This window comes from Geotrypetes seraphini, chromosome 9 (genome assembly GCF_902459505.1).
Source record: "Geotrypetes seraphini chromosome 9, aGeoSer1.1, whole genome shotgun sequence".
Taxonomy (NCBI): domain Eukaryota; kingdom Metazoa; phylum Chordata; class Amphibia; order Gymnophiona; family Dermophiidae; genus Geotrypetes; species Geotrypetes seraphini.
In genome coordinates, this window is record NC_047092.1 from 60,248,544 (window position 1) to 60,273,757 (window position 25,214).

The 25,214-nt window shown below is 44.5% G+C and overlaps 1 protein-coding gene across 12 annotated transcripts in view; it reads left to right on the forward strand.

Moving 5' to 3' along the window:
* NRCAM (neuronal cell adhesion molecule) overlaps positions 1 to 25,214 on the forward strand; it is a 391,220-nt gene that overhangs the window by 282,381 nt on the left and 83,625 nt on the right. For all 12 annotated transcript variants that reach the window (XR_004540624.1, XM_033958216.1, XM_033958225.1 and 9 more), the window contains 4 exons: positions 6,312 to 6,427; positions 16,291 to 16,498; positions 16,607 to 16,729; positions 22,379 to 22,555. Coding sequence is in view for 11 of the 12 variants with exons in the window: in XM_033958216.1 (XP_033814107.1) it covers positions 6,312 to 6,427; positions 16,291 to 16,498; positions 16,607 to 16,729; positions 22,379 to 22,555 (624 nt within the window). In the remaining variant the exon portion in view is untranslated. The remainder of the gene's footprint in view (positions 1 to 6,311; positions 6,428 to 16,290; positions 16,499 to 16,606; positions 16,730 to 22,378; positions 22,556 to 25,214) is intronic.

Genomic DNA, 25,214 nt, shown 5'->3' on the forward strand with positions numbered 1-25,214 from the left:
TCCACCCGACTGCTTATTCCCTCAAAGAAGTACAGAAGGTTCGTTAGGCACGACCTTCCCTTACAGAATCCGTGCTGGCTTGTTCTCAGTAGGCCATTTCTCTCAATGTGCTCGCAAATGCCGTCCTTTATCATAGCTTCCACCATCTTCCCTATAATTGAAGTCAGGCTCACCGGCCTGTAGTTCCCGGGGTCACCTCTCGATCCCTTCTTGAAGATAGGTGTGACATTCGCCAATTTCCAGTCCTCTGGTACCTCTCCAGCTTTCAAGGATAGGTTACAAACATGCTGGATTGTGCCTGCTATTTCTTGTCTTAGTTCCTTCAGAACCCTTGGATGGATCCCGTCCGGACCCGGTGATTTGCCGCATTTTAACCTGTCTATCTGTTTGAGGACATCCTCCTTACTTACCTCTATGTGCTCCAATTTGTTTAGAAGGTATATGCAATATCGTTCTCAATCAAATAACAGTGAGAAATTTCCCTTGGGAATCTCAGTGGGAGCGTGGAAAAATTATTTAATCTCAAATTAAATAACCTAAATTAATTTTCCAAGGTTTTTCCCCTGTCTTGGAATTCTGAAAGATGTGACATTACCAGATCTACTCAAAAATTTAAATTGAAAGGCGTTACCTACATTGGCAAATTAGGGAAGTCTCTACTTTTCAAAATTACTGAGCTGTGGAATGATTTTCCTATTCATCTGCGCGATCTGGATTCTTTCCAATCATTTCGAAAACATCTGAAAACTTGGATATTTTCAAAGTTGTAAATTCCGCTCCTCTCATACTATTCCAAATCCATATTGTATCCGTTCTCCTTTCTAATTTTCTTGTAAACCGTGCTGAACTCTACTGTTATAGAGAAGATACGGTATATAAGCCTAAGGTTTAGGGCCTCTTTTACAAAGGGCTCCTTTTAGCGCGCGTGACTTTTCATCATACGCTGCCCCCTGAACTAGCCGAAAAACTACTGCCTGCTCAAGAGGAGGCAGTAGTGGCTAGCGCAGCCGACAGTTTAGCGTACGCTATTACGTGTGTTAATTCGCTAACGCGGCTTTGTAAAAGAAGCCCAAAGCCACGCTAGCGGTTGCCCTGCGCTAACGGTCCCAAAACCCATAGAGATTTAAAGGGCTTCGGGGCTGTTGTCGCGCGGCAGCCGCTAGCACGGTTTTGTAAAAGAGGCAGTTAGTTTAGTTTAGCTTTTACTACTATATTGTCATACACCAAGGAAACATTCAAATTCTGAAAAACCATCATAGTAGTGGTTCAATTTTTTTTACCAATTGCTTCAAAAAGAAAAGATATCTGAAGTACAGAGTTTCCGTGTATTTCCCTGCACATTAATTTTTAAGGCCAAACTGTTCATCTGTTGAACCAGAACTTGTCCCAACTCCAAGATAGACTCCAAAGTAAACTGTTCAGGGGGAGCTGGAGTAAATTGCAGTGGAGTAGAAAATGAAGCAGATAATTGACCTTAGTGTTTCAATGAGGGAGTGCCCAAAATGTCAGTGCCTGCATACTGGCTTCAGTTCTGCCCACCATGGATCATAGACCTTCACTAGCCAAAGATCCTGCTTTCCTTACTACTTTGGCCAGCAGAATGTCAACACCATTCATATGCATCTGCCTGGCTCCTGCTGTATAATAGCATGATGCACAGGTTCTACAACAGAACAGACTTTTTCAGGTACCATGCACCTAAATGGAGATGCCCAGTTATAGAATTACCCCCTAAGGGCTCCTTTTACAAAGGCGCGCTAGCAGTTTTAGTGCGTGCTAAAATGCCATGTGCACTAGCCGCTATTGCCTCCTTTTAAGCAGGCGGTAATTTTTTGTCTAGCGCATGCTAATCTTTAGTGTGCGCTAAAAATGCTGGCACACCTTAGTAAAAGGAGCCCTAAGTGATTTTAGATATTGACCTAAATTGTTTAAAGGTTTAGACACGTTGGTTTAAATTCACTTGACAAAAATGGCAGCTAAACACTACTAGCGCGCTATATTGTTTTGGTGATATACTAGTTTAAGGGCTCCTTTTATCAAGGCGCACTACAGGGGTTAGCGCGTCGGACATTTCATCATGCGCTAACCCCCGCGGCAGCCTAAAATCCTAACACCTCGTCAATGGAGGCGTTAGATACTAGCACGGCAGGCGGTTTAACATGCGGTATTCTGCGCATTAAACCGCTACCGCGCCTTTGTAAAAGGACCCCTAAATGCATTAACATAATTTTACAAATAACATTCTTTTAATTTGCTTTTATTAAGTTGTAATTAAGGCTAGAAAAAAAGGCAATTCTCTATGTATGGCAGCCACAGAAAAGAAGTGTAGAGGCGGACCAGACAAATTCCAGTACAAAGGTTTTATTTTAAAAAGACCCGATGCACAGATCAATGTTTCGGCACAGAAACACCTGCCTCGGAAGTCAACATCACTGCAAACAGGTATAGGTGCATACAGTATTCATACTGGTGAACTGCAGAAATAACAACAAACTGCTTCCAAAATAGTGAGTCTATTTAGCATGCAGGTTGATTTACAGGGGCCCAAAAAATTATTGATGTCTTGGGTTTGTTTGACCTGTTCCTGGGGTTATTTTAGGCCGCTAATTTAGAAAATTGCATTGGATAGACCTCATCAGCTCTAGTTTCTTAGATGTGGTTGAATTTATGCCTTTCGGATAATAGTCAAACGTGAACATTGGGCAAAAATAGATTGGCCTCCGAGGGAATATATGGTGGTTGGAGGACAAAATGTAATCAATGAGCCTTTGGTGGCATGAGATAGAATCATACTGCCATTACTACATTTAAAGTTAGGCCTGATGAAATAATTTGTAAAGGCTTTGACTACGTAGCGCATTGAATATATAGTGCATATGTTACCTGGATTTAAGATGAAAAAACTGAAGACAGGAATTTTCAATGGTCCACAGATCAGACAACTTATAAATGACCCATATTTCATAGCATCAGTGAATGAAATCAAATCATGCACCTGTTCTTCATTTATTCTTGTGAAAAGTTTTCTTGGCAACAAGAAGGCAGACAACTACACACAATCAGTAGAGGATATGCTCTTTCATTTCAACAGGCTTGGCTGTAACATGAGTGTCAAAGTCCATTATCTGCACAGTCACTTAGATCACTTTCCAGAGAACCTTGGTGACTTAAGCAAAGAGCGAGGCGAAATATTTCACCAAGAAATAAAAACAATGGAAGCCAGATACCAAGGAAGATGGGATGCACACATGATGGCAGACTATTGTTGGAATCTTATGTGGAGTTGTTCTGACAGATCCCACTCTTGGAAGTCTTACAAAAGGAGCTTTCTTGTGTGTTGAATGACTGGAAAGTTTGTATCACAAACTTGTGCTTTTGGTATGAAATAAGTAGATTTTCATTCTGTACACTTCGTGCTTAAAAGATATTAATTTAAACACTACATTAAAGTATCCTGATTCTTTAATGGGCGAGCAGAGTAAAGAGTGTTATATGGCACATGTTCTTTATCTCAAAAACTAGACTTGATAGGAGAAAACTGCTGCCATTTTTGGAATCAGCAGGTCAAATATACTCAAATAACAGGTCTAACATTTGTGGCACCAAAATGAGTGTTGGCTAGTGTTATCAATGATACAGTGAAGTGGCATACTGTTTCTCTGCTATCTGCTGCTTTTTGCAGCTTGTTCTTGTTTCTGCAGTTTATCTGTATGAATAGGGCATAGATCTATACCTGTTTACAGTGAATTGTTGATTTCTGAGGCAGGTGCTTCTGTGCTGAAATGCAGATCTGCATTGTGTCTTTTTTAAAATAAAGCTGTTGTGCTGGAATTTGGCTGGTCTGCCTGTACACAGCATTTGGTGCAACATTACTCTCTCTCTTTCTCGAGCTAGACAGATAGATATAGTATCTATATTTATAGATACTTGTCTTGCAAAACATTTTAACTTGATATACAAGCAAGGTCTTGCAATACAAGTACATACAGTATTTTGTATTAAAGTTTTTGGGTTGTGGAGTTTCCATTATTTCTTATGGGGAAATTCACTTTGATATACGAGTGTTTTGGATTACAAGCATGTTTTCGGAACGAATTATGCTCGCAAATCAAGGTTGTACTATAGATACTTACAAATCTAACCTCCTCTTTTACAAAGCCCGACAGCATGAGCCGTTGTGGTAACTGCCCCAAATTCCATAGGGATTTAAAGGGCTTCAGGGCTTTAGCAGCTGCTAGAACAGCTTTATAAAAGGGGAGGTTAGTGTCTGATATGGATGGAGTTAGAAGGCCCCCTATGTTGGGCTTCTCTATGGCTACTATACCTAATGATCACACAATTGTTCCAACTAGGTATCACAATTATGTGTGATCTTCATAAATCATTTAACTGTTCATATAACATCGTCTTGGATCATCGGAATTTAAAGCAGTAATGCTGAAATCGTCATTGATCCTTCTTGCATTTATTTTACTTTATTATTTTTTCATACTTATTTTGTATTCTGTTTAACTTAATGGTTTAAAAAAGTTTTTAAGACGCTTATCTTTCAATTGAAGTTGTGTTGGCTGGGGACTTCTGCCCGACATTAAATTAAATAGAATACAAAATAAATATGAAAAAGAATAAAGTAAAATAAATACAAAAAGGATCGATGATGATTTCAGCAGCTTTTCCATTAAAAAAGTGAATGATTACTGCTTTAAATTTTAATGATCCAAGAAGTTGTTATATGAACAGTTAAATGATTTATGAAGATCACACATAATTGTGGTACCTAGTTGGCTCAATTATAGAGCATTTCATATTCCAAGCTTAAGTTGAGCTATCACTGGCCAGCAAGCAACAAATCCCAGTGTAAGAGTTTGTTGATATTTTGTGACATAAAATAAATATACTAACCAGCAGAAGTGGAAGAGCCCCATTATTCAGGGATTTTTTTTCAGTACACCCTGTGAAATTAACTGCATCAGGGTTGTTGACATTTCTTGACATTTCTAGTGAGTTTTCTCCCTAATAAATGCATGATGATATCTACCATATGCAGATTTCTGAAGTCAAGGCCTGTTGAACCACTATGGGATAGATGCACTAAGCAAACCGATCATGTACCGATTGGTTTGCGAGCCCTTTGTGACCCGTTTCCCTCTGACCCGATTCACTAACCTCTTCAACAATACGATCAAGATCAGTGCATGCAAATAAGGGAAATTGGCATGCAAAGCAGGAAGAACACAATTCACAAAACTTACTGACTGACTGGCCAATCCAAAAACAAGCGACTGGTGAGGACCAGTCCCTTGCGTAAAAACCCTGCTCTTTGCCCCGATCTCCTGCTCTCTACCTATCTCCTGCTCTCAGCTCCGACTCTCCTGCCCTTCCCCGTGGAGCAAGAAGGGTGCTGAGTCCTTCCTGCTCCAATGCTTCCCGACTCCCCACCAACCCCAAAACAAATTAAACCCCCTTCCCAACAAGTGCCCTGTCCCCCCCGAACCCCCCAAAAAATGTGCCCCACAGTCGCCGCCACATATTAACATTGTGGCAGAAGGGTTCCCACTCCCTCCTGCCATCGGTCCGACCCACCAACCCAAAAACAAACAGCAGGAGAGATGCCAATTGCCTCCTGCCGGATGCCCCCTCCCCGTTCCCGGTCCCCTCCCTGTACCTTTAACAGAGCAGGAGGGGTGCTCAATCCCTCCTGCTCCAATGCCTACTGCAATGAGTCTGAGGCCTTAGGCCCCACCCCGGTGCATCATGCAGGGCACATTTTTTTTTTTTTTGGGGGGGGGGGGGTTCAGGGAGGGAGGAGGGATGGGGCACTTGTTGGGAAGTGGGTTAATTTTTTTTTAATCGTGCTGATATTTTGCGTGTGTAAAACACGCAAAATATCTGCCGATTATAACATTTTTTTAAAGCCAACAGAAGCCCTGACAGCAGTGACAGGAGGCTGTGAGGGCTCTAGCGATCTGTGCAGTTGGCTGGGGGTGTGCCAACGATTGTCTCCATTTGCATGCAGGCTTTAGTGAATTTGTCGGCCTGCATGCAAATGGACACGGATCGGAGGTTAGTGAATCTAGCCCTAGATAAACTAAACAGTCCTCATAGTTTGCAGACAATTAAGGCAGAATTACTATAATCATTGCATTATGTGGTCACAAAGATGTCTTTTTACAAAGATGTGCTAATGGATTTAATGTGTATACCTATGGGCTACTTGGCATTTAACACACACCAATTCTATAGAGCGCCATAGTATAAAGATTCCAATGTGTTTATTCTCACTTAAAATGTGTTGTTTTTATCTTATTTAGTACCTACAGCTGCTCCAAGCAATGTGCAAGTGCATGTTGTTAACAGCACATTAGTAAAAGTTCACTGGGAAGCTGTTCCACCGGCAACCATCCAAGGACATCTTCAAGGATACCGAGTATGTAGCCAAATTAATGTTTGTTGGTCCAGTAATTATTCTGTTGTACGAATTTCCTTAAAATATATTTGGTTTTCTAGGTGATAATCATGTTTTTTAAAAATGTTCCTGAGTGATGATAACATAAAGCAGTGCCTTCAGTGGCAGTGGAGTCTTCTGCACTCAGCTTAGATGAGTGGTCTTCACTGTTTTTCCAACGGGAGTCACTTTGGCAAAAAAAAGAACTAAAACAAACCCTCAACGTAAAAGTCAAAATTGTCATCAGGCAATATGAACACCACGCTGGGCACAGGAGATTCGCGTTACCAAGACATAACTGGCTTGGTGGTTTCCCCCTCTGATGATTTCGTCAGTCTCACTATTTACACACAATTGGAGTAACTCCTATAACTTCCCTACTCTCTTTTTCTCCCTAAGTCCTTATCCCCCATACACATTTACTGTTCCCTAACACATAACCTCCTTCACTAAAATATTTTATCCAGCTCCTGTCCGCTATGCGTTCTTCTCCATCCAAACAATTAATCTCAGTTCCCTTTCCCACCAATCAGCCTTCACTATCCTGGCCTCAGGCTCAGTCAGTTAGTTAGTTGTTACACTTATATACCACCTCTTCCCAAAAATGAACCTGAAGTACTTTACAAAATTAATAACTAAGGATAGGCTAAGAAGGCATGCTTCAAAGTAAAACCAAACCTTTTCCAAAATAAAATGTATTGAAATTATAGTGAAAACTTGGGGATGTTATTAGTGCATTAGTGCATGGCCACACTGGCAGTTAAGCACAGTGGCTTGATACTATTCAATAGAGGGACACTTATTTTTTAGACACCATATGTGGAGCCTAATGTGTGAAGGAAAGTAAGCACCTATTTTTCTTATATAAAATACTAGCTAACAGGTCAAAAACACACATACGTGCTTGAGCCTAAAATGCACGTGTATGATGTATGCCTAGACTGCTAAACATGTATAAATTATAACTTACAATTTACACATATTACTGTGTGCCTGCCCACACTCCGCCAAAACATCACCTATGTGTATGCGCATCTTCCAAGGATGTGCCATCGCATGGGGACACCATGTTATCAAATGGAATGCAGCTAGAATATTGGCATTTACATAGGGGTATAGCCTTGGGTGAGCCTGCAGCACACTTGTTTTTGCACATGCACAGAGTGCCGCTGGTAACAGCTCAGGAAGCAGCTGCTAACTGTTGATCTGTGCACAGGAGTTTGTGGGTACCTTCAGGGAGATCTTCAGCTGGCGGGGCTTGGGGATCTCTGCCAGCTCAGGTTCTTTGTTTCTTTTAAAGGTTAAGTGTGTGTGTTTGGGGGGGGGGGGTAGAGAGAGGACATTTAGGCCCAGATTCAATAAAAGATGCCTAAAGGTTAGGCACCTAGATTGGCACAAGCCAATTTAGGCACCTAACTTAATTCTTTAAAAACCTTACAATAATATCCACGTGATACAACAAGCTGATCTAGGCCTATACATAGAAGAGGAATGTCGACACAACACGCAGCCATAGCTGCTAGAGCGTTCAAGGTATAGAGAGACAGCGTGACTATAGACCTAAACCAGATCTAAACATGAGCCATAATATGTGAGAGTTTCTGTTGTGGAGCACAGTTCTTATCTGAATCTCATTTATATGTTCAACATGTCTGTATCTTGCCTCGTTAACATTTCTCTTTCTGTAATTGTACATTGTATATTAAAATCTATAAAATATTCAAACAAAAAAAAAAAATAAAATCTTAATCAGCATGATAACAAGCAATTACCACCCAAAATTGGCTTAAATTAAAATTAATTAGTTGGTAGTCACTAATTCAGTAGGCGCCTACCACTTTCAGCTAGACGCCTAGTCCAATGTGCCTACCAAAAAGTGGGCATTGTTGGGGAAAATCATGGGCATGTTTTGCATGTAGGCACCTCAAGTGGACATAGATGCCTAACTTTGGCAGCATTATTTAAGCCAAGAGAACCCTGGCATAACCATCTAAGGTTCGGACGCCTACCGATGCCTAAGTTCACTTTAGGTGTCACTAGGCGCGATTATGAAAATGGCATCTATTTTAAGATTGACATGTGCTATGTGCTGTATTCCTCAGTGCCTATGTTTTAGGCACTATTTATAGAATCAGGGCCTTAGTACCCACCCATTGCCCCCTTAGGCCCGCCTACTACCAGCACATACAGTATATACCAGCATTTGGATCATTTACATGTATCATTGGTGCCCTCCTTATAGAATTAACCTCTTAATCTGTGTTAATTCCCACATTAACTGCATAGCATGAAAATAGATAGATAACAGGTGTGGATCGTATCTTCTAGTTAACACAATTACATTGCATTACCTGTTAGTGCAACAGATCATGCATTACAGTTAATACTTCCTCAATAGAAGAGGTTTTTTGTTTTTTTACACTGGCTACTGCTGGTTTATTTAGACCTACATATTCAGTGTCCGACCATATCCAGTCACTGGCACTCAATATCTGGCTCAATGGTGGTACGTGGAAGTTATATGGTATGAGAAATATTCAGGGCCATACCCACATTACTAACTGGGCAAAGACAGGACTGCTCTTTAACACAGTAATAGTTCTATTCTTCTGCATAACTTCTGGCTCTAAGAACATAAGAATTGCCGCTGCTGGGGCAGACCAGTGGTCCATCATGCCCAGCAGTCCACTCATGTGGCGGCCCTCTGGTCAAAGACCAGCGCCCTAACTGAGACTAGCCCTACCTGCGTACATTCTGATTCAGCAGGAACTTGTCTAACTTTGTCTTGAATCCCTGGAGGGTGTGTTACCCTCTGACAGACTCCGGAAGAGCGTTCCAGTTTTCTACCACTCTCTGGGTGAAGAAGAACTTCCTTACGTTTGTACGGAATCTATCCCCTTTTAACTTTAGAGAGTGAACATAAGAACATAAGAACTGCCATCTCCGGATCAGACCCATGGTCCATCGAGTCTGGCGATCCGCACACGCGGAGGCCCAGTCAGGTATACACCTGATGTAGTTTTAGTCACCCATATCCCTCTATGCCTCTCGTAAGGAGATGTGGATCTAATTTGCCTTTGAATCCTAGCACAGTGGATTCCTTAATAACCTCCTTTGGGTGAGCATTCCAGGCGTCTACCACTCGCTGTGTAAAGCAGAACTTCCTGACATTTGTCCTGGACTTGTCCCCCCTTAGCTTCAAACCATGTCCTCTTGTCCGTGTCGCGTTGGACAATGTAAAAAATTTATTTTCCTGCTCTATTTTATCGATGCCTTTCAGCATTTTGAAAGTCTCGATCATGTCCCCTCGCAGCCTCCTCTTCTCAAGGGAGAACAGTCCCAGTTTCTTGAGTCGTTCCTCATATTCCAAGTTCTCCATACCTCTTATCAGCTTCGTTGCTCGTCTCTGCACCCTCTCCAGCAGTTTTATATCCTCCTTTAGGTTGGGAGACCAATGTTGGACACAGTATTCCAAGTGCGGTCTGACCATTGCTCTATAAAGCGGCATTATGACTTTCTCCGATCTACTCGTGATTCCTTTCTTTATCATGCCTAACATTCTGTTTGCTTTCTTTGCCGCTGCCGCGCATTGTGCCGACGGCTTCAGGGTCCTATCTATCAGTACACCCAGGTCCTTTTCTTGTTCGCTCTTACCCAGAGTTGCGCCTGACATTCTATACTCGTGTTCCTTATTCTTACTACCTAAATGCATTACTTTGCATTTCTCCACGTTGAACTTCATCTGCCATTGCTCTGCCCATTTCTCTAACTGATACAAGTCGCTCTGGAGTTCCTCGCTATCCTCCTGCGATCTGATTGCCCGGCATAGCTTTGTGTCATCTGCAAACTTAATGATCTCACTGGATACTCCTTCTTCCAGGTCATTGATGTAAATATTAAATAGGATCGGCCCAAGAACCGAGCCCTGGGGCACACCACTAGTCACTTTCTCCCAGTCTGAGAACTTCCCATTTATGCCCACTCTCTGCTTTCTGTTTTCCAGCCATTTGCCTATCCACCTCCCTCTATTCCATGGCTTTGTAGTTTCCTGAGAAGTCTTTCATGTGGAACTTTGTTGAACGTCTTCTGGAAGTCCAAATATATTATGTCCACCGGCATTCCACTATCAATTTGCTTGTTCACGGTCTCAAAAAATTGAAGTAAATTCGTTAAACATGATTTCCCTTTCCTGAACCCATGTTGACTGGGTTTCATCAAGTCGTGTGTATCTAGGTGCCGGACTATGCTATCCTTGATCAGTGCTTCAACCATCTTTCCAGGGACAGATGTAAGGCTCACAGGTCTGTAGTTGCCCGGTTCCCCTCTCGATCCTTTTTTGAAAATTGGCGTGACGTTCGCTATCTTCCAGTCTTCTGGTATCTGTCCAGTTCTGATTGTCAGATTGGCAAGTTTTTGCAATAGCTCTCCGATTTCAACCTTCAATTCCTTTAAAACTCTCGGGTGAATTCCATCCGGTCCAGGGGATTTTTCACTTTTAAGTTTGTCGATCTGGTAGTATATCTGGTCCAACTCCACTTCAACTGTGATGAGGCTGTCTTCTATTACTCCACTAAACACTTTCACTGCTTCTGGTATTTTTGCGATATCCTCCTCCGTAAAGACGGACGCAAAGAAGGAATTTAGTTTGTCTGCAATTTGTTTATCCTCTTTGATGTACCCTTTTCTTCCCTGGTTGTCCAGGGGTCCCACCGCCTCTTTTGTGGGTTTTTTTCCCTTTCACGTATCTAAAGAAGGGTTTGAAGTTTTTGGCCTCTTGCGCTATTTTTTCCTCATAGTCCTTTTTGGCATCTCTCACCGCCTTGTGACATTTCTTCTGATCATCTTTATGTTTTTTCCATGCTTCGGTTGTTTTCATGTGTTTCCATTTTTTGAAAAAGTCCTTCTTTTCTTTTATGGCTTCCCTCACCTGTCTGGTAAGCCATGCCGGTTCTCCCTTACCTTTTGTTCTCCCCTCTTTGGAGATCCTCGGAATGTGGAGATTTTGTGCTTCTGTGATAGTATTTTTCAGTAGGGACCATGCCTGATCTACCGTTTCAAGTTTGTCCACCTTTTTCTTGAGTCGTTTTTTCACCATGGCTCTCATGTGATCGTATTTGCCCTTTTTAAAGTTTAAGGTTTTGGTTAAGGTTTTGGCATGTTTTCTATTCCCGATGTCAAGCTTAAAGCTGATCACATTGTGATCGCTCGTCCCCAGCGGTACCGTAACTTCTACTTCTTTTGTCGGACCAGTGAGGCCATTTAGTACCAAGTCCAGGGTGGCGTTGCCTCTTGTCGGCTCTTTTACCATTTGTTCCAGGAAGCAATCCCCTAGCGCCTCCAGGAACTTGACCTCCTTGCCGCAGTTGGAGGTTCCTAGTTTCCAGTCTATCCTCGGGAAATTGAAGTCTCCCAATATTATTACATTGCCCGTCTTGCATTCTTGTTTGATTTCCTCTATCATTTCTGAGTCCGTTTCCTCCGCCTGTCCTGGGGGACGATAGTAAAGGCCAATTTTTGTGTCTGCGCTGTTTTGGCCAAGAATCTTGATCCAGAGGGACTCTAGCTTCTCTTTCATTTCCGTCGTAGCCACTTCAACAGATTCTACTCCTTCCTGAACATATAGGGCAATACCTCCACCTTTCTGCCCTACTCGATCTCTTCTATATAGTTTGTATCCCTGTAGCACTGTGTCCCATTTGTTTTCTTCATTCCACCATGTTTCTGTTATGCAAATGATTTCCAACTTATCATGTCTTGCTATTGTCTCTAGTTCCCCCATTTTGTTTCCTAGACTTCTAGCATTCGTATACATACATTTGAGTTCTCTTCGTGTTACCTTTTTGGACTTCCTACTCTTTACTGTCTCTACTGTTTCTTTCACGGTTTCCTTAACCGCTCCAGTGTTGTCTCCCTTGTTTGCTGTACGGTCATCCCCTCCTGTGTCTGAGTTGTCCCTTCCTGCCTTGTCTTCCTTATTTGCTGTGAGGTCGTCCCCTCCTGTGTATGAGTAGTAGCCCATGGTTTCTTCACGGGGCATCCTGTCGTCCGTGCCATCGACTGGTGGTCGACTGTCGGCTTTCCCCTATTTGTTAGTTTAAAGCCTTCTCGATGGCCTTCTTCATGTTGCCTGCCAATACTCTTGCTCCTTCCTTGTTGAGGTGTAGTCCATCCTTTCTGTAGTACTTGCTTTTTCCCCAGAATGCCGTCCAGTTGCGCACGAAGTCAAAGCTTTCTTCTTCGCACCATCGTCTCATCCAGGCGTTAATAGCTTGCAATTCCCCTTGTCTCTTTCCATCCGCTCTTGGTACTGGGAGGATCTCGGAGAAGGCCACCTTCACCTCCCTGATCTTCAGTTGTCTTCCAAGTGAGCGGAGCTGGCCCTTCATCTCTTCCCTGTCATACTTCCGTCCGCTCACATCATTTGTTCCCACTTGGATGAGCACAGCAGTATCCTCTCCCCCTGCGCTGTCTATGATCCTGGAGATCCTGTTGGCCACATCCTTCACTCTTGCTCCAGGCAGACAGGTGACGATTCTGTCCTCTCTTCCTCCTGCGGTGTGGCTGTCCACGTGACGTATAATGGAGTCACCTACGATGATCCCCATCTTCTTTATTCGGGGGTTTCTCAGGGGTCGTAAGTCCACATCTATGGTATAAGGCCAGTCTTCTTCCTCCAGTGCTACTCTTGAAATAGTTTTCGGCTCTTCAGATGGGAGGACGTCTTCCTGTGTTCTCTCCCTTTCTCCTGGTGTGTGGATGTCTCCTACCTCATCTTCGGTTTTTTCTGTGTTTGCATGGATGTCTTCTCTCCTCTCTTCCAGGCCTTCTGTCTGGGTATCCTGGGTACAGCTTTCCAGCCCTGGGATCTCTACGTGTTGCTGGTGGGCTTCCTCGATAAATCTTTCTAGTTCCACGATCCCTTCGCTGGTATCGGGCTCCCTTAGCAACTTCTCCTGCATTCAGTTTTCCTCCTTCCTGGCAAGGAGTTCTTCGAGTTCCATCACAGTTCCCTCCAGCAGCCGAACTTGCAGTTTCAGGCTGTCCAGCTCCTCGCATCGGCTGCAAATGTATGCCCTAGTCCCCGAGGGGAGGTAGTCATACATGTTGCAGCCGGTGCAGAAGACTGGAAAGCTCATCTTCTGGCTTCCGTGGGCGCTCATGTCTTGTTCTCCTTCTCAATTGTGTGTGTCCTGCCCTCTTGATAGCAGTCCTCCTGTTGATTGTTGGTCTTGGTTGTGTTGGTACTGTTGAGCTGTTTGAGAGTGTTTGTCTCGGTGTGTGCTGTGTGGCTAGGTAATAATAAACAAAAGAACAATGTAACTTACGTATTCGGGCTCCCTGTTAGTCGGCCCAGCTTCCTGGCTCCTTCTGCAGGCTCCTTTGCAAAGGCACTCTTGCTAAGGCGAGCGCCTTTACCGCTCGCCTTCTCCGCACGCCGAACGGCTGTGTGCCGTTGGCTCCGCCCCCTTTTCAAGGGGGAGTCCGACGCTGCCTCTGACGCGGTGGGGGTGGGCGGAGCTTACTCTCACCGCTTCCCCGAGCCCTGTGCTTCTTCCTGCCTTCTTCTCCTGCTTCAAACTGTCTCTCAGGCTCTCCCCTGCTCGATCTGGCTACCAAGCACTGCTGCCTCCTTCTCCTGCACGCGGCACCCGATGCAGAGTTCGCCGCGTTGGCTCCGCCCCCTTTTCAAGGGGGGGTCCGACTCTGCCTCTGACGTGGTGGGGGTGGGCGGAGCTTACTCTCGCCGCTTCCCCGAGCCCTGTGCTTCTTCCTGCCTTCTTCTCCTGCTTCAAACTCTGTCTCTCAGGCTCTCCCCTGCTCGATCTGGCTACCAAGCACTGCTGCCTCCTTCTCCTGCACGCGGCACCCGATGCAGAGTTCGCCGCGTTGGCTCCGCCCCCTTTTCAAGGGGGGGTCCGACGCTGCCTCTCATTCTCCCTACCTTGGAGAGGGTGAACAACCAGTCCTTTTTTACTAAGTCTATTCCCTTCAGTACCTTGAATGTTTTGATCATGTCCCCTCTCAATGTCCTCTGCTCAAGGGAGAAGAGGCCCAGTTTCTCTAATCTTTCACTGTACGGCAACTCCTCCAGCCCCTTAACCATCTTAGTTGCACTTCTCTGGACCCTTTCGAGTAGTACCGTGTCCTTCTTCATGTATGGTGACCAGTGCTGGATGCAGTACTCCAGGTGAAGGCGCACCATGGCCCAGTATAGCGGCATGATAACCTTCTCCGATCTGTTCGTGATCCCCTTCTTTATCATTCCTAGCATTCTGTTTGCCCTTTTCGCTGCTGCCACACATTATGTGGGCAGCTTCATCGAATTATCGATCAGAACTCCCAAGTCTCTTTCCTGGGAGGCCTCTCCAAGTAGCACCCAGATTCCGCCCCTGGATCACCCAGCATTGTCCAGACCTTGAGGTGGCAGTCAAAGGGCTATACTGACATATTTATAGGCATATTATTACTAAAATATATGAAAGCAATATTCTATAATTTTTCACTGGTATGCAAAAGCACACAATGAACATTTAGCATAATAAATTTATTAAAACTGGATTGACATCCCATGACAAGATTAGAGGAGTTTACAATTCAGTGCAACACAATATAAGCCCAATTTACAGAGAAAGAGTCAGTTTTCAGTAGTGATGACGACTGGAATAAGTTAAATGCTGGCAGCAGCATGTAATTTATTCTGTATATTAAATGCTGGTATATCAAATAATCAATAAACATAAACATCCCATTTCAGCACATAGTTAAAACACTGCCAAAATGTTTTTCCCCCTCTATAAGATCATCAGAATCAAGGCCATTCTTTTTTTATCAAATTACCCCTTTTTTATGCTCTTTTTTCTTCCAACCACCTTATTGGTCTCACAAGAGAGTGTCCAAAATGGTATATAAAGTGAAGCAATAAAATACAATTAGATTACTGAAATCTGTTCCTCACAAGTTTTTCACAGAAGTTTCCATTCTAATATAGACTATTTGAAACCCAGCTACATGACTTATCTTCCTCTATGATGTTGTGATTATGGGATATCTCCTTCCTAAATTACTTCATTGGATCCCCATCTATCTCCTCAAACAATTCAAGCTTCTACTTGCCTATAAATGCTTTCACATGTTAGACCCTCTTCCTCACCTAATGACTTTTTTTTATCATGTTAAGATATTCTTAATTCTGCCTTTTTTCATGGCCAACTCACAACTGGCTATATTCCTTTTAAAGTTCTGCTTGATTCTTAACAAAAAAACTGTGGATACAGATGTTCTGGAGATAATACACTAACATATAAAAACATGAAAATACAATGATAAAAAATACAGTGGTAAAAATTCAACTGGACCCTACACGGTCCATGTTTCGGCGAACATGCCTTCCTCAGGAGTCCAATTGTTTGCAAACTCACATATAAAGAACTAGACTAAAAACAGTCTATTGTCTTTAAACATGTGAGCAAAGAACACCGCAGACAAGCTGAAGTAGCAAAAAAACGCTATATAGCTAAAACCGCTATCACAGCTTAGTAAAAGGAGCCCTATGTTTTGTCTGTTTATCTTGACTAGATTTTAAGCTCTATTGAATAGGAATTGTTTCATGTGTGTATATGTACAAAGTCAATATAATAGCACTACAGAAATCATAAATAGTAATAGTTCTATTCTTATTCTTTTCCAATTTCTTATGGAGATAAATAATATGCTTATATGATGTGTTTTCGCAACATGTTTTACAAATATAATTTACGTTATTTTCTTTAAAACTAGCATTGGGTTGGGGAGATAATGCTAGAAAAACTAACATAGCAGTGTTGAAAAATGTGTTTAATTGGTAGGTTTATTTTTGGAAAGTACACCATTCCATTAAGAACAGCAGACGGCATGAAATGGAGAAAAAGATCTTGATGTTCAGTGGAAACAGGACCCATGGAATGCTGCCAGGACTGGAGCCATTTAGTCATTATATGCTGAATGTGCGAGTTGTTAATGGTAAAGGAGAAGGACCTGCTAGCCCCGATAAAGCTTTCTCTACTCCCGAAGGAGGTATGTCATGGCACGCAAAGTTTCTTACAGTAAATAGCACTGTAGATGTTAAGAAAACTCTTGCTCACAATTTGCTTGCTTTTTTTTTTACTTTTTTATTAATAAAAGTTCCCAATGCACCAACATTTTTGAAGATTATCAATCCAATGCTCGACTCACTGACTTTGGAATGGGGGCCCCCTATCCATCCAAATGGCATCCTGACGGAATACACATTAAAATTTCAGCCAAGTAAGTTGCAATGATAAAAGACAGAGTGAGATTTTTAAACTGTTTATACATGACTATTGCATTCATGTGACATTTAAGGCATCCAAAATTAGACGCTACTGAGATCTGCACTAATTCTATAAAGGTCACATAGTGCTATAACATAGTGCTATAATATAGCTTCTCCCATGCATACCCCCTTTTGAGTTGCATGCTATGAAATTTAGATACCCATGGCATAGAATACGACATAGGGTGGATGTGTGTATAACTCATAATTAGTGCTAATTAAAACTAATAATTGATTGCATGTAATTGACTAATCAGGCTCCATACTCATCTGGGATCCAGGTCCAACTTTGGGCAACCTTTCTAGAATCCATGTTTAGTGTGCAAATTTGCACACTGTTACAGAATAAGGACAATTTAATTGGTTAATTGGTCGATAATTGAACTTAAAATCCAATAATAGGCTAGTATGGGTGTTCATTTGCTCCTATTAGCAGTTACACACGCAACTACCCTTAGTTGATATTCTATAAAGTTTCAAGTTTATTTAAAATTTATTATACCGTCCAATTGAGCCTTCTAGATGGTATACAAAATCATCAAAATAATGTGCCAAATTAAAATACAATTTAAACCAGGGGAAATGACTATATTTAAAGACAGCAAGAGGCAGCACTGCCGCTACTGCATTAGGAGACCTGAAGGCACGGGGAGGAGAGTCGGGCCCTGAATCGGCCAGGCCAATTTAAAAAAAAAACAAATCAATTCGAAGCAGGAATCGGGCAGCACTAATCTGCACTAATTCAAATATAAACCACTGTACTAAATGTAGTGTACCGTATTTTCACGTAGATAACGCGCACCCGTGTAAAACGCGCACACGGGTATAGCGCGTGGGAAACTTTAATTTATGTAAAGAAATTTTTATATACTGCGCACACCCGTATACCGCGTATGCTGCCCGACTCTCCCGTCGCCGCCCGACTCTCCTTTCGCCCGCCCCGACTCTCCTCTGGAGACCCCGACTCTCCTCTCCCCCTTGAAGTCCTGTCCCCACCCTGAAAGCCTGACGCCCCCCCGACGTCCGATTCACCCCCCCGCAGGACCGCTCTCACCCCCACCCCGAAGGACCGCTCGCACGCACCAGCACCCCCACCCCGAAGGAAAGCTCGCACGCACTCCCACCCGCACCCGCACCCCCACCCTGAAGGACCGCTTGCACCCCCACAGCCTCCCGACCCCCCCCATCATGTAGAAGCTCCTACCGTTGTCCTGCTGCTTCCTCTTGACCGTCCCGGCCCTTCTGTGAGCCCTGCGCCTGCGCTGCTTCTTCCGGCGGTCCTGCCCTTTCTCTGACGTCAAGCCCTTTGCCCCGCCGACTCCCCGACACGATCGGGGCAAGAGGGAGCCCAAGCCCTCTTGCCCCGCCGACTCCCCAACTCCCCAACAATATCGGGCCAGGAGGGAGCCCAAGCCCTCCTGGCTCTGGCGACCCCCCCCCGCTAGTTGTTCAGGCCAGGAGGGAGCCCAAGTCCTCCAGGCCCTGGTGACCCCCCCGCTAGTTGTTCGGGCCAGGAGGGAGCCCAAACCCTCCTGGCCACGGCGACCCCCTACCCCCACCCCGCACTACATTATGGGCAGGAGGGACCCCAGGCCCTCCTGCCCTCGACACAAACCCCCCTCCCCCCAAAGACCGCCCCCCCAAGAACCTCCGACCGCCCTCCCAGCTGACCCGCGATCCCCCTGGCCGACCCCCACGACAGCCCCACCCCCCTTCCCCATACCTTTGTGTAGTTGGCCGGACAGACGGGAGCCAAACCCGCCTGTCCGGCAGACAGCCAACGACGGAATGAGGCCGGATTGGCTCATCCGTCCCAAAGCTCTGCCTACTGGTGGGGCCTAAGGCGCCTGGGCCAATCAGAATAGGCCTTAGGTCGCTCCTGGGGGCGGGGCCTTGGGCACATGGTCGGATTGGGCCCATGTGCCTCAGGCCCCGCCCCCAGGAGGGACCTAAGGCTCCCAGGCCTATTCTGATTGGCCCAGGCGCCTTAGGCCCCACCAATAGGCGGAGCTTTGGGACGGATGGGCCAATCCGGCCTCATTCCGTCGTTGGCTGCCTGCCGGACAGGCGGGTTTGGCTCCCTCTGTCCGGTCAACTACACAAAGGTACGGGGAAGGGGGATGGGGGTGTTGTGGGGGTCAGCCAGGGGGGTCGCGGGTCAGCTGGGAGGCGGTCGGAGGTTCTTGGGGGGGCGGTCGTTGGGGGGGAGGGAGGTTTGCGTCGAGGGCAGGAGGGCCTGGGATCCCTCCTGCCCATAATGTAGTGCGGGGTGGGGGTAGGGGGTCGCCGTGGACAGGAGGGTTTGGGCTCCCTCCTGGCCCGAACAACTAGCGGGGGGGGGGGGGGTTGCCAGGGCCAGGAGGACTTGGGCTCCCTCCTTGCCCAATATTGTCGGGGAGTTGGGGAGTCGGCGGGGCAAGAGGGCTTGACGTCAGAGAAAGGGCGGGACCTCCGGAAGAAGCAGCACAGGCGCAGGGCTCACAGAAGGGCCGGGACGGCCAAGAGGAAGCAGCAGGACACCGGTAGGAGCTTCTACATGATGGGGGGGTCGGGAGGCTGTAGGGGTGCAAGCGGTCCTTCAGGGTGGGGGTGCGGGTGCGGGTGGGAGTGCGTGCGAGCGGTCCTTCGGGGTGGGGGTGCGGGTGCGTGCGAGCGGTTCTTCGGGGTGGGGGTGCGAGTGGTCCTGCGGGGGGGGTGAATCGGACGTCGGGGGGGCGGAACTATGTAAAAAAAATTTTGTACAACGTGCTCACGCATATAACGCGCAAGGTTATGCACGGTTTGTAAAAAACGTGTATAACGCGCGCGTTATATGCATGAAAATACGGTAGTCTACTACATTGGCCTCCAGGGTAGGTTACTTTGTCTGAAGACTGACCTCCTCAGCACTAATAAAGGAGTTGCATGAAGGCTTCCACAGCATATTACTTTTCACAAGGAGGCATTTATAGAGGGAAGGTAAATAGTATGTGAAAAGACTTGAAGCATTTCAGAGAAAAGTGATGAAAATGGTATGATGTTTGTGCCACAAGAAGTACGAGGAGAGATTTGATGACCTGAAGATGTACACCAGGGGTGCCCAACACGTCGATCGCGATCGATCAGTAGCTCAGGAAGGCAACGCGAGTCGATCGCGGAGCCCATCCCGGGCTCCGTGATAGACTCGTGTTGCCGTCCTGATCTACCGGGCCGATCAGCCTTCCTCTCCAGTGTTCTCTCTAGAGCCTTTTAGCTGGGCGGTCCGCCCAGCTGTCATCTGCTGCTGCTGCCGCTGCTGAACATAAAAAAAAAAACAAAAAAAAAACCGGCTTGGAGATTTCAGCCCGTAGCGAACTTATGCTCTGTGGCTCTAATATGTGCGTGCCGGCTTCCCTTCTCTTCCCTCCGTAACCGGAAGTTATGTCCGGGGGGGGGGAGAAGGGAAGCCGGCACGCACATGTTGAGAGCCCTGAAGCAAGCGTTCGCTATGGGCTAAGGCGGGAGCCAGGTTAGTGAAGCATTTGCTCTTCTTGCTGCCGGGTCCTGCCTACTTTCTGTTTCCGCGAAGGCAGGACCCGGCAGCATTTCCCCCAATAGGTAGATCGCGATCTTGGGCCAATCTGCCTTCCTCTCCCCGACGGCAGAATTGACGTCGGGGAGAGGAATGCTGGTCGGCCGAAGCAGGGAGAGCTTGGGGCGGCGTCGGCTTTCGGGCCTGTTATTGGTGGCGGTTTGGGTCCTGGTCCCCGTTGGCAGTGGCTTGGGGGAAGGCAGGGAGAAAGAAAGAAAAAAGGCAGGCAGGGAGACAGAAGGAAAGAAGAGAAACAGAAAAAAATGAAAGGGAGGCAGAGAGAAAGAAAGGGCAGGGAGAGAGGAAGGAAAAGTTGGGGGAGGGAATGAGGTCTGGAGGAGAAGAAGCATACAGGCTAAAAGAAGGGAAGAAAGATTGGATGCACAGTCAGAAGAAGAAAGTGCAACCAGAGACTCATGAAATCACCAGACAAGATAGGAAAAATGATTTTATTTTAAATTTAGTGATCAAAATGTGTCTGAATTTATATCTGCTGTCTATATTTTACACTAAGGTCCCCTTTTACTAAACCGCAATAGAGTTTTTTAGTGCAGGGAGCCTATGAGCGTCGAGAGCAGCGCTGGGTATTCAGCGCAGCTCCCTGCGCTCTAAAAACTGCTATCGTGGTTTAGTAAAAAGGGAGGGGGGTATATTTGTCTATTTTTGTATGGTTGTTACTGAGGTGATAATGCATAGAGTCATCTGCTTTGATCTCTTTGAAAAACCCTGGAATAGGAATGATAATTAACATTTTCTATGCGTACAGTGTGCGTTGGTTTTTTAAAAATTTTATTGTTGGTAGATCATTTTGACTTGGTCATTTTAAAAGTAGCTCGCAAGCCCAAAAAGTGTGGGCACCCCTGATGTACACCCTGCAGGAAAGGAGAGACTAAGGTGTTATGATACAGACCTGGCCAACACTAAGAACAATGAAATGAAACCCTGAGATTGTATACATGGTTTAGTTTATTAATATTACCCTAAATAGATATATTACCGCTGTTTTGGGGGGTTTTTTTTCTCTTTTTCTTTAAGCCCACCTAGTATCAAAAAATTCTTAAAAAGGGATAGGAAAAGCATCAGTCAAAAAGAGTTTATAACAGTAGAAAACAGTTAAAATGAAACGGAAAGTATGTTTGTACTTTCCCTTTGAAAACTGATGCAAAAGTCTTTGTCGCCACCTGTCTTTTAAAATTTTTATTTTAACTATTGTTTTTTTATGATTTTGTACACCGCCTAGAAGACTGATTAGGCGGTATAAGAAATTTTAATTAAACTTGAAACTTGAGAGTAAAAGTACATGTAATTCTGTATCTCTGCATGCACATTATTCTTTTCTTTTTGCTATTTTAAGCTATATTTATGTCTTTTATCAGTATTGATGGTTATTTTTGCTTGTGATTAAAGGTAGAAAATATATGTAAGATATTTTCTTTGCTTATCAGAAATTATGATAAGTCTTAAGTATGAATGTAATTAATAACTGTGGCGTAGTAAGGAGCGAGGGAGCTGGGGAGAAGACCGCCCCGGGCACCGTCTTGATTAGGGCGCCGGCACCTTGTACCACACTCATGCCCTCCCCATCCCCGCCCCCCCGTACCTCTTTAAAATCTTGGCCAATGCAAGCAATTACTCTAACCTGCTGCTTGTGCCAGCCTGGCTCCCTCTGAAATCACTTCGGGGTTGTAGGGCCAGGAAGTGACATCAGAAGGAAAGCCAGCATGAGCAGCAGGCCGGAGAAACTGCTTGTGCTGACAAAGATTTAAAGAGATACGAGGGTGGATAGGGAAGGGTATGAGTGTGGCCTGGGGGCGGAGATGAGGGCGCCACCTCCATGGGCACCTCCTACCCTCGCTACACCACTGATAACAATCATGCACTGCCCAATTTTGGTATCTTTAGACCCTCCCGTTTTCACATAGACAGTGCTGCATACTTGTTTTGGCATGTTTGATTTGATGAGATTGTGCACTATACTCCACTAATTGTCACAAGTGTTTCATCATTGTGAAAATATAGTGTTTCTGATGCTATATTTTTCCCCTGACAGTAAACAGCACACATGAATTAGGCCCCCTGCAGGAGATCAGAATTCCTTTCAATGAGACCAGTTTGATTCTGAGAAATTTAAACTACAGCACACGATACAAATTTTACTTTTATGCACATACTTCAGTGGGACCTGGAAGTCAAATAACAGAGGAATCAGTAACAATTATGGATGAAGGTAAGACAGATATGTAGAAAGGAAACCTACAGAATAACAAATATTCATAGGCCTGATTTTCAGGCAAGAAGACCACTGTTTAAATTCTGTGTCTCAACATAATACATATATACAACAGTGCTAGCTTTTTAAGAATGGTACTGAATATATGTATGGGCAGTGACAATGCTGGCGATCATCTTCTTAGTTTAGGCCTTTTATTAAGCAGGCCTAAATTAAATGGATAACATCCTTTCAGGAAGCAATTCTATAACAGAACACCACCATTTTGGAACCATATTGCCACAGGTTGTAAGCCTTTACACAAATAATGTCCTTATAGATTAGAATACAAGAGTCAAGCTACATTATTGTACCATAACTGAGGTATGCATATTTATGATAGCTCTATGGCTCATGTAAAAGTTACTGCCTAAAAGTGGGATTTATTCATGTAACTCACAGTATGCTGCATGTGAAAATATCAGCCCAGCCCATGCCTCTCTCATGTGAATTCCCTATAACAATTATAGTTGTCCCTTGGCATCCACAGGGGATTGCCTTCAGGACCCTCCACAGATACCAAACTTCACAAATGCTAAAGTTCACCTTTGCAGTCAGTTTCAGCCCTGCAGCAACAGAGGCAGCCATTCTCAAAGGCTGCCTGCGGCCTGCACCATGCATTTACCTCTGACCCAGCCTACCCCGGAAGTTTTGTCAGAAGTAGCAGGTAGCCTTTGGATATGGCTGCAGGGCTGAGACTGGCTACAAAGGTACACCAGGTGGACTTGAGCATCTACAGATTTGTGGGGGGTGGGAAGAGAGCGAGTCACAGTCGGGTCCTGGCTGCAAGGCACACTGGGTGGACTTGAGTGTCTATGGATGTGGGGGGTATGGGTGGGGAGAGAGCAAGCCGTGGTTAGGTCCACGATTGGTTCAATTCTTGGATGTGAAACCTACGGCTATGAAAGGCTGCCTGTACACACTATGCTACTGATGTGTATAATGGTACACTTATCCACTTGAATGGCAGTATTCTATAAATGTGAGCACACAGTATGCACTTAAGAATTCCTATGAGTGTTGGAGCAGCATCAGAGCATTTGGCGCTCTGGGGCCCGGTAGAAACCTCTAGTAAAACCGGTTAGTAAAAGAGGGCCTTTGTTTAGTTTAATTTATTTTTTATTGTTTAATTTTGTTTGAAAGTTGGGTTGGATCAGTATTTTTGTGAGCGACCATGTAACGACCATGTAAAATGTATGAGTGATTGCTCACATGCTCCGCTTAGAAGGAACATAAGTCTTGGGGCTGTTGAAATGGGACAGCAGTGAAAGGGAACAGTGATCAATATACGAAGGTGCTTCAGACACCAAACTAGTTGCTAGAGGTCTCCCAGTACCTGCGTTAACATGCTTTTCTTTTACTGAAACTTTTAAATTTAGCCTTCATGGACCCAGAGAAATCATTTTGTTTAGGGCATCATCTAGTCCACACAGGTTCATTCTTAACTGCATTATTGTCTGGCCATCATGCCAAACACTGGAGCTCTTTCCCTTGTCCTACCAGAACTTGGATGGCAGTGTCTGAGTATACCAATATTTGGATAGCTTCTGCTTACCACTCCTGCTGGAAAGATGGGTGGTGATGATTTCAGGCTATTTGAACATCTTCCTGATTCATGAGGTGTCTTTACTGCTGGTGGTTCTTTGCTTTTTGAAGGGTCTAGGTTGCTGAATATGTTGTAATTTTATTTGCCTGCTACTTTCTTTTTGTTTGTGGAGATAGCATTAAACCTTGTTGAGATTTAGCGGTCAATAAGCATCATGTTGATATTGGCATTGAAAGTCCTAGCACTTCCCCTACTGGTTTGAAATGCAGTCTTCTATAGGGGTGGCCAGGATCATACCATTCCCCTAAATTAGAGCATTGGATATAATTAAGTTACAAAAATGGTTCTTACATTCCACAAAATGAAAAATTAAACTGCATGAACCGATTAGTTTAACTAAAGTTTTGGGCTTAACATGCTGCAATGCAGGATTTTAGCATGTAGCAAGCCCAAAACAAGAAGGGACATTCACAGCATTTTCACATTCTGGTGAATGCTGGTAATGCACAGAACAACCATGCTGTTACCGCAGAAGCACTTCACACCTCCTCTATAGGAGGCGGTAAGTTCCTCTGCATTAACCTGTTTTTTTCCAGTTCAGTTAGGCACCTATATTGGCACCTAGCTTTAGGCAGACTTTATAGAATCAGGACCTTAGTGGGCAATGACTCTAGTATGCTAATTTGCAGGGAGCGCGCCATATCCATTTTCTACCCAGTCTCCTCTCAATAAAAACCCTCTAACCAAAAACTCCATCAAAGCATGACTTACTGCATACCAGTGGAGTTTTACTGCAACCACAGGTTTGCACATCCTTGTGTTAGCTGATACAAAGTGTTAAACCACATGTTAACAGCTAATGCAGATTACTAAAAGGACCCCCAAAATAATATATGTTAAAGTTTTGCCAGTAATTAGGTTAAGAATTTGTTTTACTGTAGTGGAATTTTAGGGGCATTTTTACTAAACCACAATAAAATTTGCAGTTACTGTGACTTAATGGGGGACTTTACTGAACACTAGCTGCAAATGTAGCACAGCACCTATTGAGTCTGCTCCCAGTATCTTACA